At 41.7% G+C, this 27,382-nt stretch overlaps 2 protein-coding genes and 1 long non-coding RNA gene across 3 annotated transcripts; all 3 read right to left on the reverse strand.

The window, feature by feature from the left end:
- Window positions 1-144: 144 nt before the first annotated feature.
- Window positions 145-15,629, reverse strand: esyt1a (extended synaptotagmin-like protein 1a). Its single transcript, XM_085443350.1, has 31 exons — window positions 14,619-15,629; window positions 13,790-13,831; window positions 12,018-12,152; window positions 11,805-11,878; window positions 11,480-11,552; window positions 11,299-11,388; window positions 11,151-11,206; window positions 9,958-10,078; window positions 9,560-9,736; window positions 8,532-8,614; window positions 8,308-8,356; window positions 7,966-8,055; window positions 6,457-6,552; window positions 6,307-6,378; window positions 6,132-6,218; window positions 5,768-5,917; window positions 5,175-5,357; window positions 4,921-5,097; window positions 4,739-4,821; window positions 4,589-4,637; window positions 4,399-4,488; window positions 4,102-4,197; window positions 2,922-2,993; window positions 2,742-2,828; window positions 2,448-2,594; window positions 2,154-2,272; window positions 1,924-2,019; window positions 1,670-1,801; window positions 1,493-1,598; window positions 1,334-1,383; window positions 145-1,219 (listed from the first exon to the last, which is right to left on the reverse strand). Exons 1-31 carry the CDS (start codon window positions 14,937-14,939, stop codon window positions 1,192-1,194), a joined length of 3,231 nt encoding a protein of 1,076 aa, XP_085299476.1. The 5' UTR covers window positions 14,940-15,629; the 3' UTR covers window positions 145-1,191.
- Window positions 15,630-18,532: 2,903 nt separating this feature from the next.
- Window positions 18,533-19,350, reverse strand: LOC146683972 (uncharacterized). Its single transcript, XR_014917139.1, has 4 exons — window positions 19,308-19,350; window positions 19,189-19,215; window positions 18,949-18,971; window positions 18,533-18,853 (listed from the first exon to the last, which is right to left on the reverse strand). It is a non-coding gene; the product is annotated as an uncharacterized LOC146683972 (long non-coding RNA).
- A 2,215-nt stretch (window positions 19,351-21,565) lies between these two features.
- Window positions 21,566-26,931, reverse strand: pa2g4b (proliferation-associated 2G4, b). Its single transcript, XM_085444046.1, has 13 exons — window positions 26,703-26,931; window positions 25,481-25,609; window positions 25,278-25,383; window positions 25,106-25,175; window positions 24,912-25,004; window positions 24,762-24,825; window positions 24,597-24,675; window positions 24,437-24,515; window positions 24,209-24,342; window positions 24,000-24,094; window positions 22,809-22,936; window positions 22,575-22,628; window positions 21,566-22,485 (listed from the first exon to the last, which is right to left on the reverse strand). Exons 1-13 carry the CDS (start codon window positions 26,788-26,790, stop codon window positions 22,426-22,428), a joined length of 1,179 nt encoding a protein of 392 aa, XP_085300172.1. The 5' UTR covers window positions 26,791-26,931; the 3' UTR covers window positions 21,566-22,425.
- Window positions 26,932-27,382: the final 451 nt, after the last annotated feature.

Genomic DNA, 27,382 nt, shown 5'->3' on the forward strand with positions numbered 1-27,382 from the left:
CTCCCTCCCGCCCCTCACATCTGTAAGCAGTGAGCCTGCATACAGCTGGACGGAAAAGCCGATTGTCAGCACTTTATCGCGACCTGCTGGCAAGAAATGGCCATGACAAGAAAGATCAGAGAAATAAATAGATGACAAAGCTGGTTGGATTCACAGGAGTGCAAAGTTTAATCAACAGCTTTAGCAGATGCATGATGATATGTTGAAATTATCAAAGCACAGCAGTTTTCCTTTTTACTTCTGACACTCTGTTTTTTCCCACCCTTTACCACAAATCAGTGTCTAAGTGTCTGCAGTGAGGTGAGACATGATGGGACATGGAAGTTGTCCCGGAACAGGTATACAATAATCTGCTTCTCATGAGGTCAAAAAGGGTTTTGCGTGTAAAAATAAAGCATAAACATGACTGTAAGCCATCAGCCATTTGCATTTAGGACTACAAACACATAAAAACACAAAGGAGCTCTGGACAAAACATCTACAAAGTTTTCTCTTGGTAAAAGCACAGTGATTAAGACTGTACAGCATCGTACCTCTGTTCTCAGTGGAAATTTGGGCTTGAAGGCTTGTAACACTTTGGTTTAAAAAAAATTAACATTCAGAAAGTTCTGGTTAAAACATATAAAACTTCATCTGGAACATATTTCATAAACACTGACAAACTGCACAGTTTTGAAATACTTATGGCAGTAATATAAACCCACATAAACAAAGCCATAACAGGAACTGTTTGGAGACTGTAACAAATAAAATTCAAACAAATGTTTTCCCGTTTTGTTGGATGCTGAAAATCCATAAAATGTTGTCGTACCTTTGGAAATTGGACAAATATATAAGCCCTTTTAAAGCTAAAATGCAAGAGGACTTTTTGCATGCTTTAAACACACATAACCTTGGTTTGTCATGCAACATAGTTGCATTATTATCAAATATTTATTCAGCTTAAATATCTGCCTGAGACAGAATGGATTCAGCACAGTTATCACTTCACGAATATTTAGCGACAAGTAAAGTTTTGCTCATAAATACTGATGGACTGTGTTTTTCTGGAGCAGATATGTCATCGTTTTTTTTTCTTCAGTGATGGTGGAAATTTCCATTTAAGCTGAATATACACACGCACAAATCACAGATCACAGAAGCAATGCTTATGTTTGAAAGTAGATGCCTGAGGATCAGGCATTGATTCTTTTAGTTGGTCTCTGCTGCCAAGTCGTACCTGAAAATAAAAAGAAAGAAAAGACAATGGATTGTTTTTTGTCATGCTTAAAGAAGAATAAAAACACTTCACTGTGGTTCTTATAATTGATGCATGAAAGGGTTAAATAGTTACCACTGTGTGACACCCGTCTTGAGGTCAATTTGGTCCAGGTCCAGCTGCAACTGAAGGCAACGAGAGAGAGAGAAGAAGAGTCTTGAGATTAAAGCCAAGTATTTTACACAACCTTGGGCAAAGACGAGCTGAATTTCAGACGTGACCGATTACAAATACCTTGCCGATAAGCTCCCTCTCTCGGCTGATGAAAGAGACACTGTTCTTCACAGACAGGTCCAGTCTTCTCTGAGAGGATTCCTCGACTGATAAGTCAAAGTCAAACCTACAGAAACAAGCAAGGTTAATGTGAGAGAGGTCAGTCGCTATAATCACAGCCCTATTTGTTTGTCTTGCCTCTCATTAAATTCTGGGCTGAGGTCTTTCTTCTTGGTCGCAGTTTTCCTCTTGGTGGTAGCCTTCTTGTCAGGCAACAGGATGAAGGAAACATACGGGTCTGCGCCATCCTTGGAACGCGCTACCAATGCTCTGTCAGTATAAAGAGATCACATCCACAACATTTGATGGTTTTTCTGCTTAAAGTGTGATGATGATGATGATGATGATGATGATGATGATGATGGGATGGGTAACGTATGGCTTATAGAAACCTGCAGGAGTGAACAGTGATGAAAAGCCGGTTTTCCTCCATGGAGTAACCGATGGTAAGCTTCACCTGTCCTGCTGAGTTTGGGTTGTCACTCACCCTAAAGACACAGATGAGAAATGATGTTTATTGACATTTGGGTGTCATTTGGACAGTCACTTAAGTATATTACTGCGCTTACAGTGCAGGTATGCACCACACAGCAGGACTACTATACCCCTATGTGTGACTCACATGGAGAATCCAGGTCTGTGTCTGAGGTCCAGATGAGAAGGATCCCATTTAGGGATGACGCCATCGACACCTCCCTCCCCTACAGCCCCACGACACACTGCCAGCTGAGTGTCCAGGATCTGCAAGGTATATTAAAAATAATCACTGAATAAAAATCATGACTCAATAATTATGACTTAATAAACATCATGGACTAGTTTAGATAATGGCACACAGTCAGTAAGCACTTAGTATAGCATTGCTCCAAGAAAAGCTACTACAGCACAGTGAAAATAAGCAGCCTGTCTGCAGTACCTTCAGTATGACCATCAACAGTATCTGGCTCTCTGGCAGCGCTCCATCCAGATTGAGCCAGCGGTCCAGAACCAAGTCTGTCTCAGCCAGCACCTCCTTCAGAGGAAGTGTCAAAGAGCCGAGAGCCTGGCCCCAGCTGTGGGAAAGCTACAAGGAAACAAAGACATAAATAAACGCACACATCTTCTACTTCTTTTATTGGTGTAAAATGTTTTAGTTTTGACAAATGGTGTGAATCAAATGCATCTACTTTGCATCCTCATGATTCAGATAAATATAGATAATGACTCGCACCTTGACCGTGAGTATTTCACTTCTGGGGTCACTAGTCAAAAAGTGAAAGCCTTCATCCCATCGAGGGGACGTGGATCGCTCAGAGACCTTTAGAAAAAACAAACAATAAATGTGACTTTTGTGAAACACCATTTTTTCCCTTTATTTTCAGTGAACATCTTTAGTGAGTTAAGAGCCTACCTTGGTTTTGTATGAAACATTTTTAAGGATAATCTCGGCTCCAACTTTTGGCTCCTTTCCATTCTTCTTCAGCTGAAATAACGTACGAATGATTACACGGCACTACAGGAACTGTAAGCAACAGCATCAGCGTGGAAATATAAGACAGAAACAGTTTGTACTCTGTCTAACCAGCTTGAAAGTCAATATTTGATGTGACACAGCTTGAACACTCTTAGGCTTTCTTGTCATGTCTTTAAGTAGACTGCAGGAATGGTTCTCCAGGCTTCTTAAAGGACGTTCAAAGCTCTTCTTTGGATGTTGGCTGCCTTTTGTTCTGTTCTCTGTTGGTGCATTTCTGCATTCATAATTCCACCACTGTGTTTAAAGACAACTGTAGACACTCACTGTTGTACCGCTCTGCTGAGCAACACTGTGCATGATTTTAGCATGCCACTTCCTCTTTTGTCCTCCACTTGTCCAGTTTCCTCAGATGTTTTTAAGGAGATGTCGTGCCACCATGTGAAGCTAATAGCTCTTTGGGAATGACCTTGTTGATGTAAAAAACGATCTTATAACCGTTTTTCTTAGAGTAAAATAAATGGGCTGCTAGTCAAATAGTTCCCACAGATACAATTTAAAATCGGTTCTGTTAAAGCAAATTGTTATCTGTTATAGTACGTGTAGACACAACTGCGGGGCTGTAGCTCAGGAGTTAGAGCAGGTCACCTACCAGTTTGTAATTTGGTGCCAACTGCTTGCCAAATATTCTTGGCCAAGATACTAACCCCAGTTTCCTCTATGAATATGCGTGACTGTTAGAGAGAAAGCACTTGGTTTTGAAAAAGCATGTGAATGGGTGTCACTGAGACTAGTTGTATATGGCCCTTTGAGTGCACAGGCAGAGTAGAAAAGAGCTATAAAAGCACCAGTCAGTTTACCATTTAAAATACTGCTTCATCCTTGAAATAGGTAAAACATAGACAAGTGTTTGTGGCTAAACAAACACAAAAAGGCATTCTTCTGAAATGACCAGGCACAGCAAGCTGAAAAAGTCTAAAAAAAAAAACAGCCAATGTCCAAAGAAAGACTTTTTAAGACCTCCAGAAAGTCTCTAGAACTATTGCTCATTGGAAAGTCTGGCTCATTGGAAGCAAAATATTAAAAAAATGACCATAAACACTCATCGATATGGTCTCACCGGAAGGCCGTGGGCACGCTCCACGTACACGAACACCAGAGCGGCTGACGGCACCACCTTGTTTTGGAAAGACTGCAGGGACTGGTACTGCAGGATCTGTAGAAAAGAGGGGCAAAGACAGGAGAGAGAGAGCGTTTCAGGAAGACACTTGAAATAGGAAACTAGCAGTTCATGTTTCCTTTGCAGCACTAGCTTTAAGTTTAGGACACAAAATCTTTTGTGTATTTTATTTAACTGTAAGTGTATTTAGCTGGGCGCGTCCAGGTCATTAGACAATGGAAAATAGAAATACTGAACCTGCTCCAGTCTGGAGAGGTCAGAGACCCTCGGCAGCCACTCCAGCATTAGGTGAACTCGACCAGACTTCACATCATTTAGAGTGTACCACTGAAACAAAAGTGTTACAAAAAATTTAAGTTATGATAAGAATACAAATGTAAATATTTGCTATATTATTTGGTCACGTCTTTTTAATAATGGCACACACCGTATCGGTGTATCGTGCGCTGATGATGTCTCGTAGGCTAAGTTTGAACCTGCAAAAAAAGGCACAAAATTTTATCCTTCATTTGTCAGCAGGTTTAAAAACAAACTAGTCAGAAATGTTCACGTTTTTTTGTGTGATGTAAGGACTCACCTTCCCAGGAAGTCATCCTGATCAATGTCCTTATCAAACAACTCAAACTGGATTTCTTGACCTGGAAGCTGGGTCAAAATAACCTAAACAGGAAAAAAGAAATCAAGTATTTGTAATCTAAAATTGAATGATCTGATCAGATGGATAGAATATCTAAGTGAAACTTTTAAAAGTGATAGCACCTCATAGAGTTCGTTCCAGACAGGGTTGAGGTTCTCTTTGATGGTGTGGCTGCGGAAGGTTATACCACCGACACGAATCTTCACGTAGGGGTCGCTCTTCCCCTTCATCATGCCACCCATAAAGTTGTCTTTGGCAATCAGGTTTTGGGCCTCCATCAGATGGATTCGCAACACTCCCTGCAGGCAGACAGTGGTGTGGCTGTTTTTGGAGGATGTGTATTAAAGTGCTGTCTGCAGCTTTTTCACTTTATTACCTCAGTTCCAAACTCTGGATCGGGGGTGGTGTGCTGTGGTCGTGTTGGCTGAGGTTTAGTCAACCCACCGGGTCCTGAAGGGTTCTGGTTTGATGTAGTTCCCCCCTGACTTGATGTAGACCCAGGGTCTGTGGGGCGAGGAGAAGGAGTTGTAGGACTGGCATCATCACTTAGCCACAAAACCTAGCAGGAAACAAGAAATATGAGCAACAGTGAGAACCAAACAGTGATGTTTTATTCCCTGTGATAATCAAAAAAGAGGTTCACAGCTTTATATAGAATTTCTGCCACTGAAAAAACGTTTTTCTGCTTCCATAAGTCAAAGATTTGGCTTATTATATCACAATTTCATGTTGTTTTCTCAATTTCAAGTTATTTTCTCATAAAAAACAGATAAGAATTTCAACATTTTTAGATAATAACCCAAAATTCTGACTTATGGTGGGAATTTGCTTTGGACATTTGATATGAACATTGGAGTTCGTATCTCACTGCTGAAGGCATCTTCAGGTATTAATTTATTAAAGCAAACTACCCATTAAAGTCTGTGCACAAAATAAGTGTTTAAGTATTTGTGTATGTGAAATACCAACCCTCAGCACAATTTTGATGAAGATGCGGCTGGCTGAACCCGAATTCTCCAACTGGAACCACTGATCCATGGTGAGCTCGGGCATCCCGACAAGACGGGCCAGAGGGATTTTTAGACTGCCCAAGGACAGAGCTCGGTCGTCATCTTTGACCTGATTGAAACACAACAAAAAAGGTCGAGTTAGGGTTATAAGAAAGGCAAAGTAAGGAGGAGAGGGCAGTTTATAGAAAATACATCAAGTCTGAATTTAAACAGATGGAAAGGTAAGCTATAGGGAGGTTTTTAGGTATTAGGTGTATAGCTATACCTAAACTCTCAGCAGCTAGCTTAATGAGTGAGTTCAGTTGCTTCTGAGGATGACTCACCTGAATGTCGATATTTTGTTTGTGAGGATCCTTAATGAAGAAGGTAAAAGCATCTTCCCACACTGGGCTGGTTGTACCGTAGCAAGTCTGCAAATGCAAGAATAAATCATTAATAATGTCCAGAGGCCGGAGGGAGGTATTCATCACTAGTTACTCTTCATCTCATCACTCTTACCTTGCTCTCTTTAGTTTTATCCTGAACAGAAATCTGTACCATCGGGCTTGGGTCCTTATTACCTTTTCTCATCTATGACATTTGAAACAGATCAGTTTGGGTAACAGAACAAAACTGAATCCCACATAAATCAAACTGTGATGCTCTTACAGGCAGCTGATAAGCCTGATCGAGATAGACGGCTAGGATGGCAGCAGACGGAGGTTCAGCCACCTTACTGGTCAAATTCTGGTTCTTCGCAATCACCTGGTAGAAGAATAAAAGAAAAACATGTGAGCAAAATTATGTACAAGTCCAGTGTCCTACCAGTAGTTATTTTTCAAAACATCCTTCCTATTATTATATGGGTGTTTGATGTGTCACAGTATTTTGTTGTAGTGAGTATGAATACAAGTTAAACTTTTCATTTTGTGATCCATGATGGTTAATCAATAAATAACTGGATGCTTGGATTCTTGTAGTTGTAGTAAACGTGCAGTTTAAGACAGCAGACGACTCATCTGCGCTCGTCTCTGGTGGCTCCTTTGACAGATTTAAAAAATGATAATAAAGGGAAATCAGCAAGGTTTTTTTTACACTTTTAGCTATGATTGTGGTTCTTTCCATTCTCCATTTGTTTTTTCAAACATTATTCTATTATTCAATTATTAGTATTTTGAATTTGACAGTAGAAACAACAAGAAGGTGCATTCAGCATAGCTAGGTGACACGTACAGAGTGAATAATAAAAAAATCGTTTAAAAAATTAGATTAAGATAAGAATTCAGGTCTTCCTGCCACTGACCTACTTCACTATTATTCTTCTTCAGAAAATTACAGATTTTTTTTAGCTTGTTTTTTTGTGCGGTTTTGTGCAATCACTTTGGTTATTTCCTTAAGCAAGTGTGAAATTACACAAGTTGTTTGTTTCTTTCATGGGAAAGCTATACACAATGTGGCAAGTAAAGTCCTGGCATCACAAACCCTCTGCACAAATATTCACCAAGTTCAAATTAGGTTTAAGAGCCATCTCTTCACCAGTGATCTGACTTCACATATATGTATGTGAAGTCTCTTTCCACATACAACAGAACAGAGAACCCTTCTAGTAGTTACATTTAATATAAGCATTGGGGATATAAGTCAGAGCAATGTGATTCATTTATACTGCAGTCATTTACAATGTGTGTTCACAGTTTGGGATTGAACTAAAGAACAAGCTCTTCCATTGGTCAGTTATCGTTCACATCTCTTCTCCATGCATGCAGTAGATTCTGCCATGACTCTTTGCACTCACTAACAGCTTATCCCAGATGTCATTGGTTGAGAGGCAGCGTACATCCTAGACATGTCACCAGTCTGTTGCATGGCTCACACATAGAAACAGACACACACATGCATGCCTATGGCTAACGTTTGTGTTTTGTGGCTACAGTCAAACTGCTCAAAAATGGATCTTTTGATAGCAGAGGCCGCTGGTCCTGTTTACGACATGAACCATCTAACCTGAGAGTTCTCAGGCTGATCGTCCTTTCCGGTCTGTATTTCCAGTTTATTCTCATATTATGAAATAAAACCAAAGATTACATGGCAAGAATATAAGAAGACGGAAAAAACAATGATCACTGACACTGCACAGCACTGAGGAAACAAGAGCGTTAGACTCTGCTCTAGCCTCACCTCACTCAGTCTGTCAGCAGAAGACAGCAGAGAGAGCCACTCAAGCCGGAGGTGAACACTGCCAGATGTGACGTCCCTCAGATCGAACCACTGTGTAAAAAAACAGAGGGCTCATTACACAAACTTTTTTTTTTATCTGGCTGAATTCTTGAGCCTGAGCAGGATGGCAGAACTGAAGGTGGCGTAACAAGAGCAGATCACGAGGAGGCACATGGGTGTCTCCTGTGTCACATGCTAACCGTTATGCTGCACTGTTTCATCCCATTTTCACAATTTGTTTACTGAGACAGAGAAAAAAAATGCAACTTTTAAGTCAGAAACCTCCCAAGCGTCGCTACTCACATCATCCACAACTCTGGCCTTCTTTACAATATCAAGATCAATTTTGACCCTGGAAGAGAAACAGATAGAAAGACACAGAGAAGAAAATTGATCAATCCCAGAATAAATGAGACCAAGCTGTTCAAATTTCAGCAGAATCGTGGCCCGACATCGCAAAAGCAGTTATGGAAATGGCACGAGGAGCACATAGAGACAGAGTAAATGAATGAAAATGAATAAGCTACCTCCCCAGGAAGTCATCCTGGTCTGGGTCTTTGTCAAATACTTCCACTTCCAACTCCTGACCAGGTACTTCATGGACAATCACCTGACACACATACACACACACACATAAATGGACAAATACACAACACACACAACAGATACACAAATATATACACCAATCAGCCACAACATTAAAACCACAAGCAAGCGAAGTGCGTAACAGCGACCATCATTTCATTACAACACAAGGTTCTACTGGGAAACCTTGGGTTACTTTAATATGTGCTACCCTCTTAAACGGGTCCCACCCCCCAGCCAGTGCCAATGGTAGTCTCCAGCAGTGGTGGTATTCCCGAGCAGGATAATGATTACTGCCACACCACAAAAGCTGCTCAAAAATGGTCAAAAAACAAGTAAAATTAGGGCCTCTAAACTCCCCATATCCCACTCCGATCAAGCTGTTCCAGGACAAATCCAGCCGCCACCCTTAAACCCCATATTCCAAAGGATCTGCAGCCAATGTCCCAGTGCCACCTACAAAGGTCTAGTGTCCAATGTCCTAGTTAGAGCTCTTTATGCAGCACATGGGGAAAGTGCACAATATTAAGCTGGTAGTTCTGATCTTGTACAAGAATGGCGTAGATAAAACCACATACGGCATACAAAAGAGCATGCAAACAACACAATGGCAAGAACTCTTCACTACTGTGGTAGGCAAATATATGTATATAATTTCATATCTATTTAGTTCATGGCTTGAATTGAAAAGATAAACATGTTCTGAGCAAGCAGTTTTCACAATTCTTGCTTATCTGTGACACAGCAGCTTCCTGCAGAACTAGATAAAATCTCCACAAAGCTGTTTATCTTAGAAGCACCAGGGACATACTTACTATCAAGGACTTACTGCAATCCCTACGAAGCAAGGACACCAATATGAACCTATAGCTTTTGGCACATAAATTGGTTGGAGGAGCTGTCAAGGCAAAGCCATATATCTCCTGTTTCTTTACACAGGGTATCTATTCCGTACTCGCAGCCCTCTCACCTCATACATCTCCCTCCACTGCGGGTTCAGGTTGCTGTCGACGTGATGAGAGGTGAAAATCTGGGTTCCAACACGCAGCACAGCGTATGGGTCTGACTTCCCATCGATTAAGCCCTTGATGACCGTGTCCTTGGCGGTCAGGTCCTCAGCCTCCAGCAGGTGAATACGCACAACTCCCTAGCATGTGCGTAAACATGCAAAAAAACAAAAAACAAAACAGGGATACAAAAATAAAATCAAAAGGTTTGTCGACTGGTATCGCCACAAAATTCGATTGCATGCGTCATATTTACTGTACGGCCTTAAGTCTATGTGTTTGCAGCTAATATGACGATCACACACACACATCTGCATCAGTCTACGTAATTTGAAAGGTCATTCGTCACTGAGACAGTTACCCTTGGGAGAGGGGAGCGGAGTTGCGCAACGTGCAGGTCGGCCACCAAGGGAATAGTGAGACGATTGGGGAGCACCAGGTGGGAGGCAATTGCATCCATTATCATAGTGTCCGACATGGCACTGCAAATGAATGCAAGGATGATGTTGGGCACGCACAGGGAGGCACATACAGACACACACACAGGTTATGTGCATCTGTCCATGCATAAAAAGAAAGCATGAAAACCAGCAACAGAACTAAACAGAAACACCCACTGGTTAAAGACGAGGAGATTTCTTAAAGTTATGTAGACTGAAGGATTAAAAGCATTGCCAAAGGGAATACTGATGCTGTATCAGAAATACATTTACGCCTCTGATAATGCTTTAATTCTATGTTTACTTTTATTGTTTGGTTTTTCTGCAAAAGTACACTTTGCTGTTTATTCCACACAGAGTAGAATAAGCCAGCATACACATAAGCACACTGAATATGAACTGACAATCTATCCCACTGGTGAGACTATGCCTTCTATATAAAACTATACACAGTACATTATGATTAAATTCTAGAAACATAAATAATGAGGTTGTTATTGTCCACATTTTTGTCTGATTGTTGCTGAAGAATTCCCAGAACAAGACTTGAAATCCCCCAAATATAAATGAAGGCACTAGTAGTTGAAAATCTTTATTGATGTATTGTGTAGTTTGTTAATGAATAAGTACTTTTGAATGCTCTTTTCAATACTGCACCAGGAACGTCTTAGAATTACTTATAATAAGATGCACTGTTTGTTTTAGAGGAGTAACATGTCAACCTACCCAAGAACTACACACACTGTTTTTTAAGAGTTTTTGGATAGCAATGGATATGCATAGAAACAGATGAAAAATTGGATAATTTACTCTTTTTTTCCTTGTAATTTCATAGAGTTTGCTGACAAGAATAAAAACTGAAGCTGTTACCAACACTATCCTTTAAGGATGCGACCACACAGAGCTGCCAGTGAACAGATGGGCTCTTCAGCTCTGATCTGTTTGTTTTGGAGTTCAGTTCAATTCCAAGAAAAGCCTCTGTACTACCAGCAGCTAAATAAACAATAACCTCTCTGAAACGTGTAAATAAGATCCATAACGTGCAACTCCAACTTTTTCGGCAGGTTGCACAACTCGAGTGAGCATAAAGATCAACTCCATCATATAGACTCACTTCAATCCAGGGATATCCAAGAGGTTGGTAAGTCCGGTCCAGTTGATGTCCAGTTTCTACACATATGATACAGACAAATAGACATGAATAAGTAAAAGGCCTTGCATTACTGCAAAGTGCAAAGCCATTAAACAAAAAAAACACTCACAGGCCTGCGAATGAAGAACATTGTGACAGCTCCAACCAGCGGTATGTTTCCAATCAGAGGCTCGAGGATCACACGCAGCATCCCGTGAAGCTGCAAAGAGAAAATTAGATTCTGAAAATGTGTTTTCAGGCCACTTAATTACAGCAGCAATGTGAGAGTATCCCAGTGATTCTTCTCGTACCTGGACTCCTTTTACTCCAGCTTTGCAAAAGTACTTTTTGATTTCAACATTGATCTCAACATCACCGGCATAGCTGTAACAGAAGGGAAGTGACAGATCTAAAGATAAGTGTTTAAACAAAGGAAACAGCTTGTGCGAGTTATGACGGAGCTGTTTTCTTATTCTGTATTAAGTAAACACTGTTCTGTTGTTCAAGACAGGGCCAAGCCCTTGCAAGAAGCTTTAGAACACTTCAAGAACATTTTAGCATTTGACTTGACCGACCTATTTAGGCAGGTAGACAGAGGGATAACACATGAAACTAATCACAGATGTGTTGGATTACCTTAAGTACAAATCCAACATAACTTGTCTCTTATCATTTTCCGTATGAGCCTTTACGCCAGCCACCTTCAGCGCCTGTGAACACAGCAGCTGCTATTAAACAAAGCAAACAAGACTGACAGAGACTTGATGACACAGCATTAGCAGATAAAGTCAACTGTAACAAACTGAAATTGCTGTGTGGGGGTGTGTGTGTGACAGGCCGCTCAGATACCTTGTCGCCTATGTTAACCTTGGTGAAGCTCAGAGTCTGCAGATGAATGCTAGAAGTACGGATGGCAGGAGCAATGATTTCCACAAGTAACTTCTCCAGATACTGGCCAATAAAGGGCCAAGCCTGCTGCAGGATCTGCAGAGCACAACACATGGCCACTGGGAAGGTTTTTATGTATTAATAAGGAAAAGAAAACCTACCTCTAAAAGAGCAGCATGAGATTGCATACCTACACTGAGGAAAAAACAAAGCTCCCTTCACACCACGCACCGAGGATTGCATACATTGAAGGACATCTGGATTAAGATTATTTTATATTTTCCCAACAAGACATCAAACAATGTTTCCTATTTTTCATTTCTTCACATTTCTGTCTGATATGCATTTATGTAGATATTAGGCAAAATGTCCAATAGAGCCCATCCTTGCAATTATGAAAACACAATTCTAGATCGAGCCCCATCTCTGCTAACAGACAAACCACACCAATTGCACAACCTCCTTGTTAATCAGATTAGAATGCAATCCATATCAATGTAACAAGTTCAAGTGAGGATGTGGGTTGCATTCTAATTTTATTAACTCTGTCAGGGAGGTTATGTAATAGGTTTGGTTTGTCTGTTCGTAAAATAATTTCAAAGAAAATTGATGGGAGCAAAATGAGAAAAAAGTGTATTTCAGCTGTAATGGGACAAGAGGTTGACTAGAGAGAGAGAGAACCTGTGCAGACATGGGGAGAACATGCAAACTCCAGGTATTTACATCCAGGACTTTCTGATTGAGAGCCACCCAAGTCTTAAGAAAATAATTAATAAATTATTGGTCTGTAGAGTAAAACATTAGTGCAGTAAATTTAATTTAATATATTTACAGGGAGTCTGTGTGATGCCTTACTTTCACCAGTCTTATCAGTCCACAGAGCATCACACTGGTGTTATCTTCAGCATCACAGTGAGAGAAGTGCAGCAGTGGTGCCAAACCCTTTACAGTTTACCAATCCTCTGACCTCTACACTGTGACTACACTGTCACTAGTCATTACTACCATTTTGCAGCTCACCTGTGCATTATTTACGTTACACTCGTGGACATGCTTATAACAGTGCAACTCTGTACATTGTTTTTCATATGCACATGCACTACTTTTTAAAATTCACACATGCAACAAAAGGTGAGAACATTTTGAGGCTGCCTCGGCTTCTTTACAGCTGGAAGTGAGTTGCTAGGTCATGTGTCAGGAAACCTGCAGGCGAGAGACGTGGGCCGGGTGACAGATGAGTCCAGCAAATTGCTATCCCACAGTCTGGGCTTCTGTCATCGAGTTCATTGTATTTTTCTCCCTCCAAATGGGTGTTTTGTATTATTAGTATTCACATCCACGCTTTCTCTGTGCCTACGTGAAGCTGCTGCACTGACAGAGACAAAGAAGCTGCGATATGATCCCGGCCACTCTCACTGCCTCTTAATCACACCAGCAGATTATCTGCACTGATGGAGAGCATGCAACTGGAGCCGGGTCCCTCAAAGTCCACACAAGCGCTCTTTATCTTAATATTAAATTGGAGACACTGAAGCTAATATACAAGTTAATCAAGTGAATCGTGAATGCCTTATCTTCAGTTTGGTTTTTTTGCAGCTTCCTTTGCTTTGCTGAGACATCAAATGAAGAAATCATGCAAAGAGTTGCATGTTGAACCAGATATTTAAAAAAAAATGAATTTCTCATAGAAATCAACACATGCAAAGTTATGCAGGAAATAAAAAACAACATACCTTATTGACCCACTCAACTTTTTCCACATCTGGAAAGTTGACCTGTGAACAACAGTGTAAATAAAATATTATTGTTTTTGTTTACTTTTTTATTTGAACAGAAATTGATGCAAAGAGTTTAATTTCAATGCACTTTTTCTTTGTTACATCATCTTATTTCTACTAAGAGTGTGTACATATATGTTAAAGCTAAAAAAAGAGGAAAAACAACAAGTAGCACTAATATTGTCACTAAAAATATTTCAGGAAACCATAAACCGCATGATGCACATTTAACATCACAAGGACACGCACACGCACAGACCCTCCGGCTCTCTTTCCAGATATGGTGGTCTTTGCTTCTGCTGTGAATGTTGTTTATGACTCATCAGGTTTTTAGGAGCCAGATAAGGTCAACAGTAGCGAAACGGGAAGAGGAAAGCCCACGGATAATTTCTCATACCACTGGATGAAATGCTTTTTTTCACTAGATCACAGATTGCTGTTGCTGTTTCACAAGTTCCTCTAAAGTAAACATCGTGACATATTAGTTCACACTCGGTGAGAAGGCAGCAGTTCAGACTACTTCCCCAGGCAGTTCACATGAGGAATATCTAAATATAGGGAAATTAATCAGAAGGATTCTCCTGCACATATCAACATTATTAACTATCGCTTCTATTCGTCAGAGTGCCATGAAGTAAAAGTCGACCTGACTTCGTGTTTTCACTCGAAGAACTATAAAAATGAATAATATTGCCAGAAGCATCAGCCTGACATTTGTGGCAGATGTGGCGTGTGATGCACTCTGCAGAGAATGACCCTAACAGAGGGGGGTGTCAGTACTCACCCAGGGAGGCAAATCTCTTTTGGCTCTGAAAACCGTTTGAGTGGTGAATTCCCTCTCGTTCTCCAGGAGGTACATGGCAGACTTGAGCCTCATCACTTTCTCTTGTCGCCCGTGTTTCCATCCCATGTAGATCACCAGACCGAATAGAACAATGCTGACGCTGAGGCCGTAATATCCGGCCAGGTACACTGGTAGCAGAGCACCCAGGCATTTCCCAAACGACCACAGCACACTCACTGCGCGTTCACCCTGGGGTTGGTTCTCTGAGACCGGGGCTAGAGGCTCCGTGCCGATGCCCGGCTCTGCATCCGCGGTTGGCATGGCAAGATCCGACTTCACTACCTCGTTCTGGTCTTCAGCTTTTCGGCTTCTGCGTCTTCTTCTTGAGTGGCAAGGGTTGGGGAACACTCACCGTGATAACCATGGACAGGTCGGCGATAATCGGCAAGCGTCGGACTGTCACTTCATGGTCACTTTTCTTCGACGTGCACCGCGCAGTTCCGCAGGGCACTGAGGGTTATTCCGTCTTGCATTTACGTGTAAAGCTCTTGAGAAGGCAGTGCAAGCACGAACTAAGTCTCGAGAGGGCGGGCTTGGCTTCAAGCCCTCCTTCACATCCAGTAGAAACCCAGACCCTAGAATTTACTTGTAGCGTCATGCACTGCTCAGGCGGAGCGTATTACGGATACGCAAAGCGAACGAATGATTATCGTGTAGGAAGACACCACGGGACACTTTTGATTCAGAGTAGCAGTTAATCCAAACGACACACTACTACCAGAGCACAGTGGTATGTCTAATGCACAGGCTGCTCACCCCGTTATCTTTCTTTGCATGACCGGAATAAATCCTCCTGCTCGCGCAAGCGCTCATCCCCACTGCAGTATGCAGCAGCAGCTTTAACAGATGATCATGAAGGCACCAACAACTGATAAACATGTGCTCGGTTTCTTTATCGACAGGTCTGTATCAGCTGCAGGAAGTGTTGTTGTTGTTGTTTTTATTTTTTTGTTTGTTTTTTCCAGACTGGGTCCAGGAGGCACAGTCGCGACACCTAAGGGATCTGCGCCATCTGACTCTGGCGTAAACATTACGCACCTGTTTAAAAAAACAAAACAAAACAATAAGAATAAGAATAATTAATAATAAAATGTTCATGTCATGTGTTTTTCAACTCCCACTCCCTTTTTTCTTAATAGCTTCATTTATGGCTAGAAAAACAGGCCAGGTTTTAAATAGCCCCCTTGTTGCCTTGGATACAGCCAGTTATCAGTATTTGCTTGGAGGGATTTTACGGGTTTGATGATCCTTTGTGTACATAGACAGGAAGAACACGCTGTCAATAAACAGCCAAGTCCTATAAAGCAACAAAATTTCACTGTGAGAGTCCACGAAATGTGGAGCTCATGTTTTATGAAGCTTGTTATTCTCAGAATTTGCAGAGTTTTATTAGAGCCACAATTTCTGTTCTTATAACCGCCACAAACCCATCATCGCTTACATTTCGATTTTGGCATGTTATAGCTTGATATTTAAACCCTGTTTGCTTCTCCCCTCCAAAGATTTTGATTTTCCTAAATACAAAGCACAAATTCAGAGTGTCAAAGTTCAAAATAGTTTCAGACTTTTTTTTATTGCTCAACTCCAGTGTTGAAGATAAAGCAGCTTGCATTGCATACTGTAATCATAGAGCAATGTTCAGCGCACACATACAACATTCTTTTCTGCATGTGTATTTAGGAGTGTTTATTTCATGTTTGTAGGCCTGTGTATTTACTTATTATATACGGTGTAATGTACCGCTAAGTGAAATGTATACGTGAATGTCAATGTTATTTGTTTCAAACAGTGTTTCCTATGTTCACAGCTGAATGTAAAAATCATCAAAATGTCCTCAAGTCGTCCAAACACATTAAAGAAAACAAGTTATGTTTGCGTCTCGGTAACGTAAGACAAAAACCAAAAAGTGCTCTCTAGCTCTACAGCAGAAGCAGAAATAGTGGTCACAGGGTGATGAGTGATCTGTGAGGAAATAATGTGGGCAGAGAAATGCAAGAAGTGTCAAAGTTAAAGCCAGCACACATGTGATCTGATCGTCTATTTGGCTTTGCCAAGTACTTATCAACATTGATTTACCTACCAGCGTGAGAACAGGCATGTTGCATGTTGTTGTTCAAGTAATATTCGAGCTTGTGTAATCAATATTTTCCCCTATACAGGAAATTTCCTAATACAGAAGATGCCATTTAGTTTTAAGGTCATTATCTTTAATAATAATTTGTAGATTTGTAAAGAAGGGTTTCAGGAATCTTTAATGAGGATACTGCACATACATGTCTTATCTTCTTAATTTAGTTGTTAAAAGAATGAAAACTGCCTGTTCTCTTCTCACAACCTCACTAAACATGTTCATTTCCTTCCTCCTGCTGGGGGCAGACATTGTTTCTCTACTGTGAGCTGAGTGGTTTCTGTCATATTTCAGATCTGTTACAAACAAAATGACAGAGCGTGCATCAACAGTGGGAGTGCTTATACAGCTACCAGGGCTACCCTTGGAAAAACTCAGAACAAACCTCATCAATATGGTTGTCAAATCTCATCTTTATTGGGGGAAAGAGCTTTACCTCCCTACAATTTTGTGATCAGGACTGTAAGCAGTGAGTGCTTCTCCAATTACATTTACTCCATATTATTGTCATTTGCATTCTCCAGCAATGGCCTCATTATACTTCACCTTGTAGCCAAGGAGAGAATGAATTGATGGACCGGCTTCAAGGGTAAAAACATTACAGACATATTTCACAAGCTTGTCCTTTGAGTCAGCTTTGTCTAAAGGTTAAAACATTCACACACCCACCCACTTAAATCATGGTTTCTGGACAGCATCTAAAATGATTTACTTTCTATTTTATTTATCTGTAGCTTTGCATTACAGGCCTGTCTGTAAGCAAGTCAGGTCCCTAGATATGGACCTGCCACATGATCTGAACTGCAAAACTGAGAAGAAAGTCATTCTAGAAGCACGGCCCTCATCATCTTGAACATCCCCAGGCACTTATTTCAGTGGCCACTGGGTAAAAAGTGCATGTACAGAGTCACGTGTCACATCTTTTAAAAAGCCTTTCAGTTGTTTAAAATCTATTTTGCTTCAATAAGGTTTTAAAATAATTTCCAGAGTTGTACTTCTGTCCCTGTCTTTGCTGTTGCAAAATCTTCCATACATTTCCATTCTGCATTCTGAGCGCCACCTCTCTTATGTCATAGCTTTAGAACCACTAAGTGAGGATATTAATATCTAACTGCAAGTGACTTATTTCTCTTACTCGTGAAAATATTAGAATTAGAGGAGATAAAATTCAAATATCTTTGTTAGATCAGTTGTCTTGTTATTCATAGACAAACACATATATACAGGATCCTCAGGTTTTAAAGAGTGATGACAGACATATTTACAAAGAAATTTAAATTTTTGATAAATTTGCCCAAGCACTAGAAAAATCCCACCACTTTCTATATATAACCTCTTTTTACCTACATTATCTTAACCCCCACCATTCTCATATGGTTAAGTTCAGGCTGGATTTTAGCTTCTTTTTTTTTTTTTTTTTAAATGTTCTCAGTTTGAAGGTTTCTATTTGGCAAAATCTAGTAAGGAAAATGTCTATATAAAAAGGGGGTAGATGTGAACCTAGCACACTTCGTTCCCACTTTTAATGCCGGTCCCAAACCTTAAAATGCACAAGCAATGCTCCAAAGTATGAAACATTAGTAAGGAGGTCATATGGTATTAAGATGCCTTGCCATACTGTACTTGAATACTACAGGTTGATCAGTCAGTGCAGTTTATAGGTTTACTGACTTAGTTCCCCTTTGAAAAGATTGCTTAAATATAAAGAAAGAACATTATTCAAGTCTTCTTTTTTAACCAAAACCTTTAATCACAGTATAAACAAAAACATATGACAAAAGCTGAGGAGTTAAGAACAAAGAGTTCAGAATGTCCCAGAGGAAAAGCTGTCGTCCAGCAGATGTTCAATCACAGCTCCAAGCGTGAGCCGGCAGCTGCTGCCTCTGGTAGAAGTGGATGCTCCAGGTCTCAGACTTGACTTGGGAGGGTCCTGGGTCTCCAGCTGTGCTCACCCATCCCGTTGTTGTCGGCATGTGACGTCACAGCCATGGCGGAGAGCACGGTTCACTTGGACCTCTGCCTCATCTTTCTCCTTTTGCGCTTCAGCCTGTACAGAAGACGTCACGAAGTTCAGTCACACTTCAGGTGCTATAAAAAAGTAAATATATAAACGGGTGTGAATGCAAAAGGGATAACTCTTACCTGCGCATGCGCTTCTTTCGCCACTACGGAAAAGAGACAATGTTCAATTAGCTATAACACATTCATAGAAATTGGCCAAAATATTTCATAATGGGCTGCAGCTGCCAACATCTGTTTAAGCAGGACTTTAAATTCTGATGGCTATGCTAACCGTCAAACTGCACAAGCTTGCTGACTAGCTAACAAATGTAGCCCCGCTGGGAAGTGTATTTATCCCACACAGAGACACCAAACACCAACCTTAGCTCTCATATCGACGAGGGGACGCTGCAAACAGAAAGAAAATGTTACGGATACTTTCGATTGATTTCATATTAAGACGATTAACTTGGATTCTTACACCGACTATTCCCACTCACCGATCGCTAAGGAATCGTCTCCACGAAGGACGTCATAACGTTGAGACGTCCGATTTATATGGCCTCCTACGTCATTCTCAATGGACGCCAGCGAGACGTGGGAAATTGAGTTTTCAAGATGGCAACGCTCTTCAAATGATTTTATTATTGGACCATTTATTTTTAAATAATACTTACACACCGCGCATGTGCGAGAGATCGCATCAAATCTTACTTATAATAGACTCACTCCCACCTCTCCACCCGTCCACGATATTCCTACATTTAAACTCTCTGCCACTGAACGTACCTTCCCCCTTTTCTCCTCCGTCTTTCCCAACAGTAGCATATTTTCCTCCTACAACCTGCTGCTTTATTGCGCTGGTAGGCATCATTGGAAAACCTTGCCTTGGTTGATCCAGTATGGAGATCTCATTCTTGAGGATTTACAGATTTTTATGTGCAGTCACTGGAAGGTTTGTTCTTTCTCCTGCAGATCGATCAAATGGATCTGTATCTGCTCCTTTGTACATGGAGGAACAGGTGTACTGCCAGATCTCTTCAAAATGACCTCCAGTGGGCTACTTACACCGGTCAAAAGTTTTAGAACACCCCAATCTTTCCATTTTTTAATTGAAAATTATGGAGTTTAATGTCTCATTGCACTCTGAAATGAAAGTATAGCACAAATAAGCAACTGGACTGAAAAACGATATCATGGAATAAATTTATAAACCAAAGTGTAATCTAAACTTTTGACTCATCAAAGTAGCCACCTTTGGCAGATATAACAGCTGAAGCTGCCATAAACGTGTTCAGTTCATCCCAAACCAGCTCGATAACATATCACGGAAGCTGTTAACTCTCAGAAACTTGTCCTCTGATTCATTTGTGGTTTTGGGTTTGCCAGACCTCTTCCTCTGTCAGTTTGCCCCAGTTTCTGAGTGACTTTTGATGGTAAAGGAAACTGTACTCATTGACACGTTGACTTTCTTTGCAATTTCTCTGCAGGAAAGACCTACATTTGTAAGTGTCATGATGGTCTGTCTCTCTTCCATTGTTAATTGCCTTTTTCTTGCCAATTCTGTAGCAACACACTAATTTCTGCAGTACAATACTGTTCAACTGATCACGAGGTACCGCAGTGTTTTTCACAGAGTTTTATGCAGACAGAGGGGGTTTGTAAGAAATCCAGAAAATGTGGAACCCCTGCAGGAATTTGTAGCACCAGCCTTCAAGGCTTTATCAAACTCCATTGCTGCAGAACAGCTTTACATTGTTATCCTATTTTGTGTTACCTGAAAAAGGCCTTTTTGTATAATTCTGAATTGTACATTTTCAATTTTGGGTAACATTACCTTTTTTAACCTCTGGCAGTTCACCACTTACCTTTGTACCATTTTAAGCTATCAGTGGACTTGAACGACTTGAATTGCAATAAATAACTGGAGGGTAGTGTGTGTATACTCCATGAAGAGGCATAGGAGTTCTGTGCCCGGACCCCAGCACTATGGAGTCACCAGAACTGCCCGTTCACTTCACATATGAAACACTTGAGCATGTGTGACAGGCATGAAAGAGTCTGCCTGCGACATCATCAAGCATGACCAGTTTGGTAGAGGGTCAGAGGGTGATAGTGTGAAAAGGCATCCTTGGAAGGTTGCACAAACGTCCACATGCTAATCTGTACCAAACTCAGGCTTCTGTTGTTCCAGTCGCAGTAATCCTCCTGGTATAGGGTAAGACCCAGCCCCACAGTTCTTGGATGACGAAGTCACTGGAAGTTCACATATTCAGATCCAAGTCTAGGACATAAGGCCCAGGACACCATCTGCTGTCTCAAGAGGAGCATATCTAGGTGTTAACATAGTGCACACAGGCACATGGGGCCACACACTCCTGAGCATCATTATAGGAGTGACTTTGAATCCAGCCCTCAAAGACGTGGAGATTCTCTCGACAAATTACACAATATATACCAGTAAAGATATTCAGCTTGTATATTTGATCCATCAAAATTAAATGTGATTAAATTGTTCCCTCAACTTTTTCATGCAGCTACTGTGAACCAAACACAAGATCTCTCAATCATGTGGGCGTAATTTAATCCCGATCCTCCAGCATGGCCAGTGGCTCGCGTCCCAACCCTCTGGGATCAGACCCTCGATAAAGAAGATGGAATAATGAGCAGAACTACTCAGAGCGGTTGTCCATTAACCTTCTTAAAATGTAAAAACAATCTTTTATTCATGAATACACCAAAACAGAACGCACACAAATGATGTCAGGTGGTTTTTTAATGTTTCCAAAAATAGTCTCTAAAAGTGGGATTTGTTTTACAAAAGCATCCATATATTTAACAGGTATGGACTTCTTATGTAAACACAGACTGTCAGACTCAGTGGTGAACCCTTGGCAGGAGTTAAGACCATCCACAACCGAGGAAAAGAAATCAATTTGTTTTTACTGGTTAGATGTGGGAGGTCCTAAATGTTGACTTTAGAAACTGTTAGGAGTAACTTATAGCAGAGGCTTACGAGCGTACAGTGGAGCACAAACCAAGCAAGAGCGGTATAAATGCTGCAATTAAACTGAACGATGGGGGATGATGTGATGAATCGGGACAGACGTCCACATTTATGCCCACGACAAGTTAAACTCATGACAGAGGCGTGGCTTCACTTCAAAGACCTCATATCTTAATGTCACACAATTACACTGACGCAGTGCTGTGCAGTCGCCATCCTTGGCTGCTCGGTCGAACTCTTTTTATTTTCCACATCTTTCACTACAGTTGGAGAATGAATGGAAGGCTCAAGGTCAGTCAAATGGTGGCATTTTCCAGTGAGAATATGCCCTTGACCAAAATATCCTCTCTGGTAGCAGACCACTGTTAAGAGAATAAGGATGTCTCAAAGGCAGTAAAATTTACTAGAGATATAAGTGTGTGTTTTGTATGAGAGAGTGTGTTCTAGTGGGAGTGACAGATTTAAGGAGCAGCATCATCCCAAACTGACATCAGTTAGACTCAGAGGTATTTGCAGCAGTTTGCCCACAAGTGCCTCACACAGCTGGGACAGAAGGATTCGTGACGTCTGTTCTTTGGATCATGTCTGTCACAATTTATTGGAGCATCGATTTATTCTGCGGCCTCGGTCTCCATCGGCTGTCCTGTTGCATTCTCCACTGTCTTTGAAGCCTTTTTTTAAAAGAAAGGATCGACGTTAGAGCAGAAACTTGTCAACAGCATTAAAGTGAGATACAGAATCACAGCGTCCTGGATCTCACCTTCTTTTTCTTCTTCTTCTGAGTCTTACGGCTGGCTGAGCTTTGAAGTAAAGCCTTTAGTGGGAGAGGGAGGAGTAGACAAATATGACTTTCACAACCCGATGAGCTACAGCATTAAATACATCAACACATAATGGTTTTGCAAGTGCGAAGTCAGCTAACAGACGAGACACAGCAGTCCCATTAGTCTAATCGTCCTCAGGAGGAGGACTGTGTATTAAAACCATGTATTACCTTCAGCTCTGGGTCCTCCACCTCGTGCTCAGACTTGTAGAGTTCTGGCTCAAAGAGGCTGTTGGTGATCCGCAGAGGTCCGTTGGCCATGAGCAGCACGGTGAACTTAAACTGGGCAACGAACTCGCCTGAACACAGAGGGTTCACAGTTATAGAAGTAGTAGTAGACACCTCCACGGTTCCTGTTTTTCCATCATTGTTTGTCAACAGAGACATCTAGTGGCCAAAGAAGGTTGTTTTTTTTTTCATTTTTGATGTGCGACAGAAGAGTGAAAGGGACGGCTTACAAGATGATAGTGAGACCGATACGGTTTGGAGATGGTGGCACTAACAAAAAGACAGGAGGCTGAACTGGAGGTGGATGCTGAGACTTTCATTGGACGTGATCGAGACGGGCAGGATTAGATGTGATTAGATCAGCTTAGGTCGAGCAATTTGGAGGCAAAGTGAGAGAGGCAAGGCTGACATGGTTGGGACGAACAGGAGCGAAGATCACAGAGAATATTCATAGATGTAGTGAGGGAGGAGGGTTGGCGGGACAGAAGGATGACAGTGACAGGATGAGATGGAGGTGGGAGAACTATTGTGGAGACGGGCAAAATCGGTCAACAAGATCTATGCAGAGAAACTTAAAAGTCATAACAAGGCTTCCTTTACCTAACACACTAAAAGACTGTTAAACTATGGCCTGTTGTCCCTATACTGCAGAGAGTCTATCACTCGGAGCTGACCAGCCAGTATGCAGCCACCTGGACCTCAGTTTCTCCCGCTGCACTCAGACATGTAACGGTGAAGGCCGTGAAGTGGAGGGCCCGACTGCTGCAAGAAGGGCTGCACAGTCAACACTCATGCTCGTCTATGCCTACCTCCAAAGCAAGTCCTTCCACTTTTTGTCTCTCCATTTATGTCTCTTTTTAAAAATGTTATCATTTACTTTAACTGCAACAGCAAGTTTTTATTACGTGTTGGATTAGAGACGTATTGCTAGTGCTAAGTTTGCAAGAAAAAAGTTGCACACCCCTTTGAAATACCAGGAATTCTGACTGGATTATTATGATACTGGGTCAGAATAAGACATGAACCCAATCAGGCTAAACAAATAACAGCTGCATGTTTTCACGTGTCGTCGCTGAACACGTCGACCGACCACTTATAGTGCACGCTCACTCCTAAATACACAGTGGTGCTCACCCTCTTTCTCTTGCAGTACAGTGAAGGGCTGCACCAGCTCATGTTTGGCACACTCCACCACCCCCAACCTGGCCTTTGCTTCATCCTCAAACGCTCTGAAGACAATGGAAAGAAAAATAAGTGGATGAAGGTGCAAACCAATTTCTGTAATAATAAAATGAAAAGGCAGAAATACAAGAAATCTCTAAACTGGGGTTAAAAGATGCTACCTCAGAGTGAAAGGCATGGTATCGAAGCGTCTCTCCATCTCGCTGAAGAATGTCCGAGACGTCTTCATCTTCAAGCCGTACACCTTGTTGGGGTCTCGTTTGTAAACTGTGGTCCTTTGACCTCCATCCTTTGCCTTATTTAAATAAATAAATTAACAAATTCTTCATACTGAGCGGAAAAAACCCCCCCAAACTAAACAGTTGACCATACACTTCAATCCTTCTCACCTTTCCCTCTCCGGTGCTGACGAGCACATCCACTGCGTATACTTCATGCACCTCAAACTCGGCCTTCTCGTGGTCCTTTCTGCAAATACCACACAACGAGGTGAGCTACTGGTCAAAGACTACACATCGACCACTATACGCACCAGCTGACAGAACTCACTTTTGCTGGTCCGATGGATTCTGGATGATTGTTTTCTCCCCGTCGATTACGTGCTGTTTGAGCTGATGAGAGAGCATGCCTGCGGACATTCAAAAACTAAAATGAGTCAAGTGGCCCAAAATCACATCTAGAAACCGAAACCAAAGAGTGTTCACAAACACTCACCCTCAATGGGGGAGCACTTGAATGACTTTGCAATCTTGTTCCAGGCTTCCGTGACCTGCGTGTTCTGATGAAAAACAAACAGCGGTGATTATGAGAAGAGGTCTAAACGGCTATCTGGTCACACAGATCTGGTCAGTGGGAGAGCTTTACCTGGTTTCCTGGCTTGACGAGGCGGAGAGCGGCTTCAGCACAGAGGTGAGCTGCCTTAATGACGTCCGCCTTACGTCCTGTCAGTGGGTTGTCCTGCAGAGACACGAGAGGTAAGTTAAAGACCTAAAGACCTATTGGGATTATTGGAGGAAATCAAGCATTTGATTGCTACAGGGCGGGTGTATTCCTCATACCTTGGTCACGCCGACAATGAAGCTGTGAGCCACGTTTGAGATGAAGCCGTCGACGTGCACACCGAGATCACTGCACGCAAACAGGAGGTGGTTAAATTTCGGCTTAGTTTATGTTTTCAGTGCTTTTTTCCCACCTTGCCGTAGGATGGGGAGCATAAAATCAGAAGCTTACATTTTGACAAGATCGCCATCCTTCAGTATGACTTCAGGATCACTCTTCAGAGGGGAGAAATGGCACACGCAGTTGTTAACAGAAACGCATGTAGGAAAAGCGATACCTGGGAAGGAAAGAGAGTGAATGAGGGAGTGCTGAGTCAGATTGGCGAATAATGAAAAGCCCAAAAGAAAGAAAGAGCAAGAGAAAGAAAAAAATACCTTTCTTCATTTCCTTTTCCCTCTTGAAGATCTTTCCAGTTTCTGCCACAATGAAGGCATCTCCCTTTTCGCACAGGCTGAGCACGGAGACGCCAGTTTTAGCTGCCTCTACTACAGCCTTCAGAGCTTCTGCAGGGCAAGAGATAAGAGAGCCATTAAACTGGTTAATATGGTGTTTAAATAACAGACGGCAGACAAGTGCCTGAAATACTCTTTTCATCATAACTTTAATTGCTGATTAATCCTGGGTCAATCAGCTGTTTAGGCCCACCAAACGTTTAGAATTAGCAGGAGAGACAGTGCTCCTCTTGTCATCAGAGGGCACAGATAAACCCATTTCACATTTGCTGTGAGATTAACGTTTGACAGACTGCCTGACAGCTGTGGGTCTGCCCAAATCTGCGCATTGACGAGAGTGAATTAGGTGTCTTAAATCAAGATCAGCTTATCATACATAAATCATAATAAGGACATGCTGCCACTGATGTAAAGGACCAGCATATCATGTGATCTCGTGCATCATACAGAGAAGGGCTGGGGATGAAAAACACCCAGTCTCTGTATTAAAAAAAGGATCGTGAACAAATGCTTTTTTCTTCTTTTTTTTCCAACATCAGGTATGTTGATAAATGTTAATGTCTGACAGGCAGCCTAGAATTAAAGCACAATTAATAGTGCCACAGAGAAAGTCGGTTTAAACGGTCTCTGCTTACGCCAGTTATTACCTTTAATTACATCGTATTAGTCAATCAGGTCACCAGCAAAGTTAAATTAAACTTAATTTGTACGGATCTGAATTCACTGCACACATGCGTTTAAATGTGAGCTGCCTTATTTTGAACCCTTGCGTGTCATTTGTACTTGCCATTGTTATCTGTTAACGTTAGCAGTTACAGCTAGCTAACGCCTGATAGCCAGCTAGCCCAGCCACATAGCTTCCTAGCTTACCGGTGTGCTGCTGTGACAGCTACATGGCGCTAAACGTGTGCGGATAGCTTTGAAAAGAAATCTAGGCGTAAATGATCATAAAACCCGTATTTTATTTGTTTATTTAAAAAAAGCCCCCGCTTCCTAATGTGATCTTCTTGTTATCGATGCACTGCTGCGGCACATGGCATAGCTGCTGCCTGCATATGACTAGCTGGCACTGCTAGCTAACATCAGGCACGGCTCTGGTACTTGTAAGAGATCAAAACGCCTCGTTAGCGATGTATTTACTTACGGTTTGCAATCTCGGCGCCCATCTTGTACTTGGTAACCACCAAGTCATCGGCGATGGTTTGCTCCTGCGTCTCATCATCTCCAGACATGTTGGCAGTGTGTCCGCGAACTCGAGAGTAACTTTTCCCCCCGCGGGTCTCAGTCAGGCTCAGGACGGACCACGCTGCTCTGCACACCGGCCCGCCCGACTCCGGCCGACAGCGCACGATCAGCAGATCCCGCCTGCTGCCAAAGACACACTCTGCAGTCAAGATAGTTCACTTCCAGCTCGGTGCATTGGCCGATGGTTGGCGGTTTTGCCAAATTTACTAGCTTGTTCGTTAGCTTTACGTTTAACTTTTTTGGGTTTTTTTTGTTCATATTTTATTCGTTTTTTTTAACATAATATTTGTTCACTTTTACTTTACTGCACCCTAATAACATTGTAATAACATGATAATTAGCTCATAAGAGGGATTTAAATTGGGAGATATAACTACTCTGATATATACAGGTTTAATTGGTACATGCACAATACTTTATATTTTTTTCACATTTTGCTAAGAAAGTGGGAAATGTCGGACTAGAGCAGCGCAGATACTGAAGGACCCGTCCCATCCTGGCAACAAACTGTTCCAACTTCTGCAATCTGGTAGAAGGTTCCGCATCATCCGGGCAAGGACAGAGAGACTCAAGAGGAGC

This window comes from Copadichromis virginalis, linkage group LG20, assembly GCF_057382275.1.
Source record: "Copadichromis virginalis isolate Kocher_CV1m ecotype Utaka linkage group LG20, C_Virginalis_male_GT1.1, whole genome shotgun sequence".
Taxonomy (NCBI): domain Eukaryota; kingdom Metazoa; phylum Chordata; class Actinopteri; order Cichliformes; family Cichlidae; genus Copadichromis; species Copadichromis virginalis.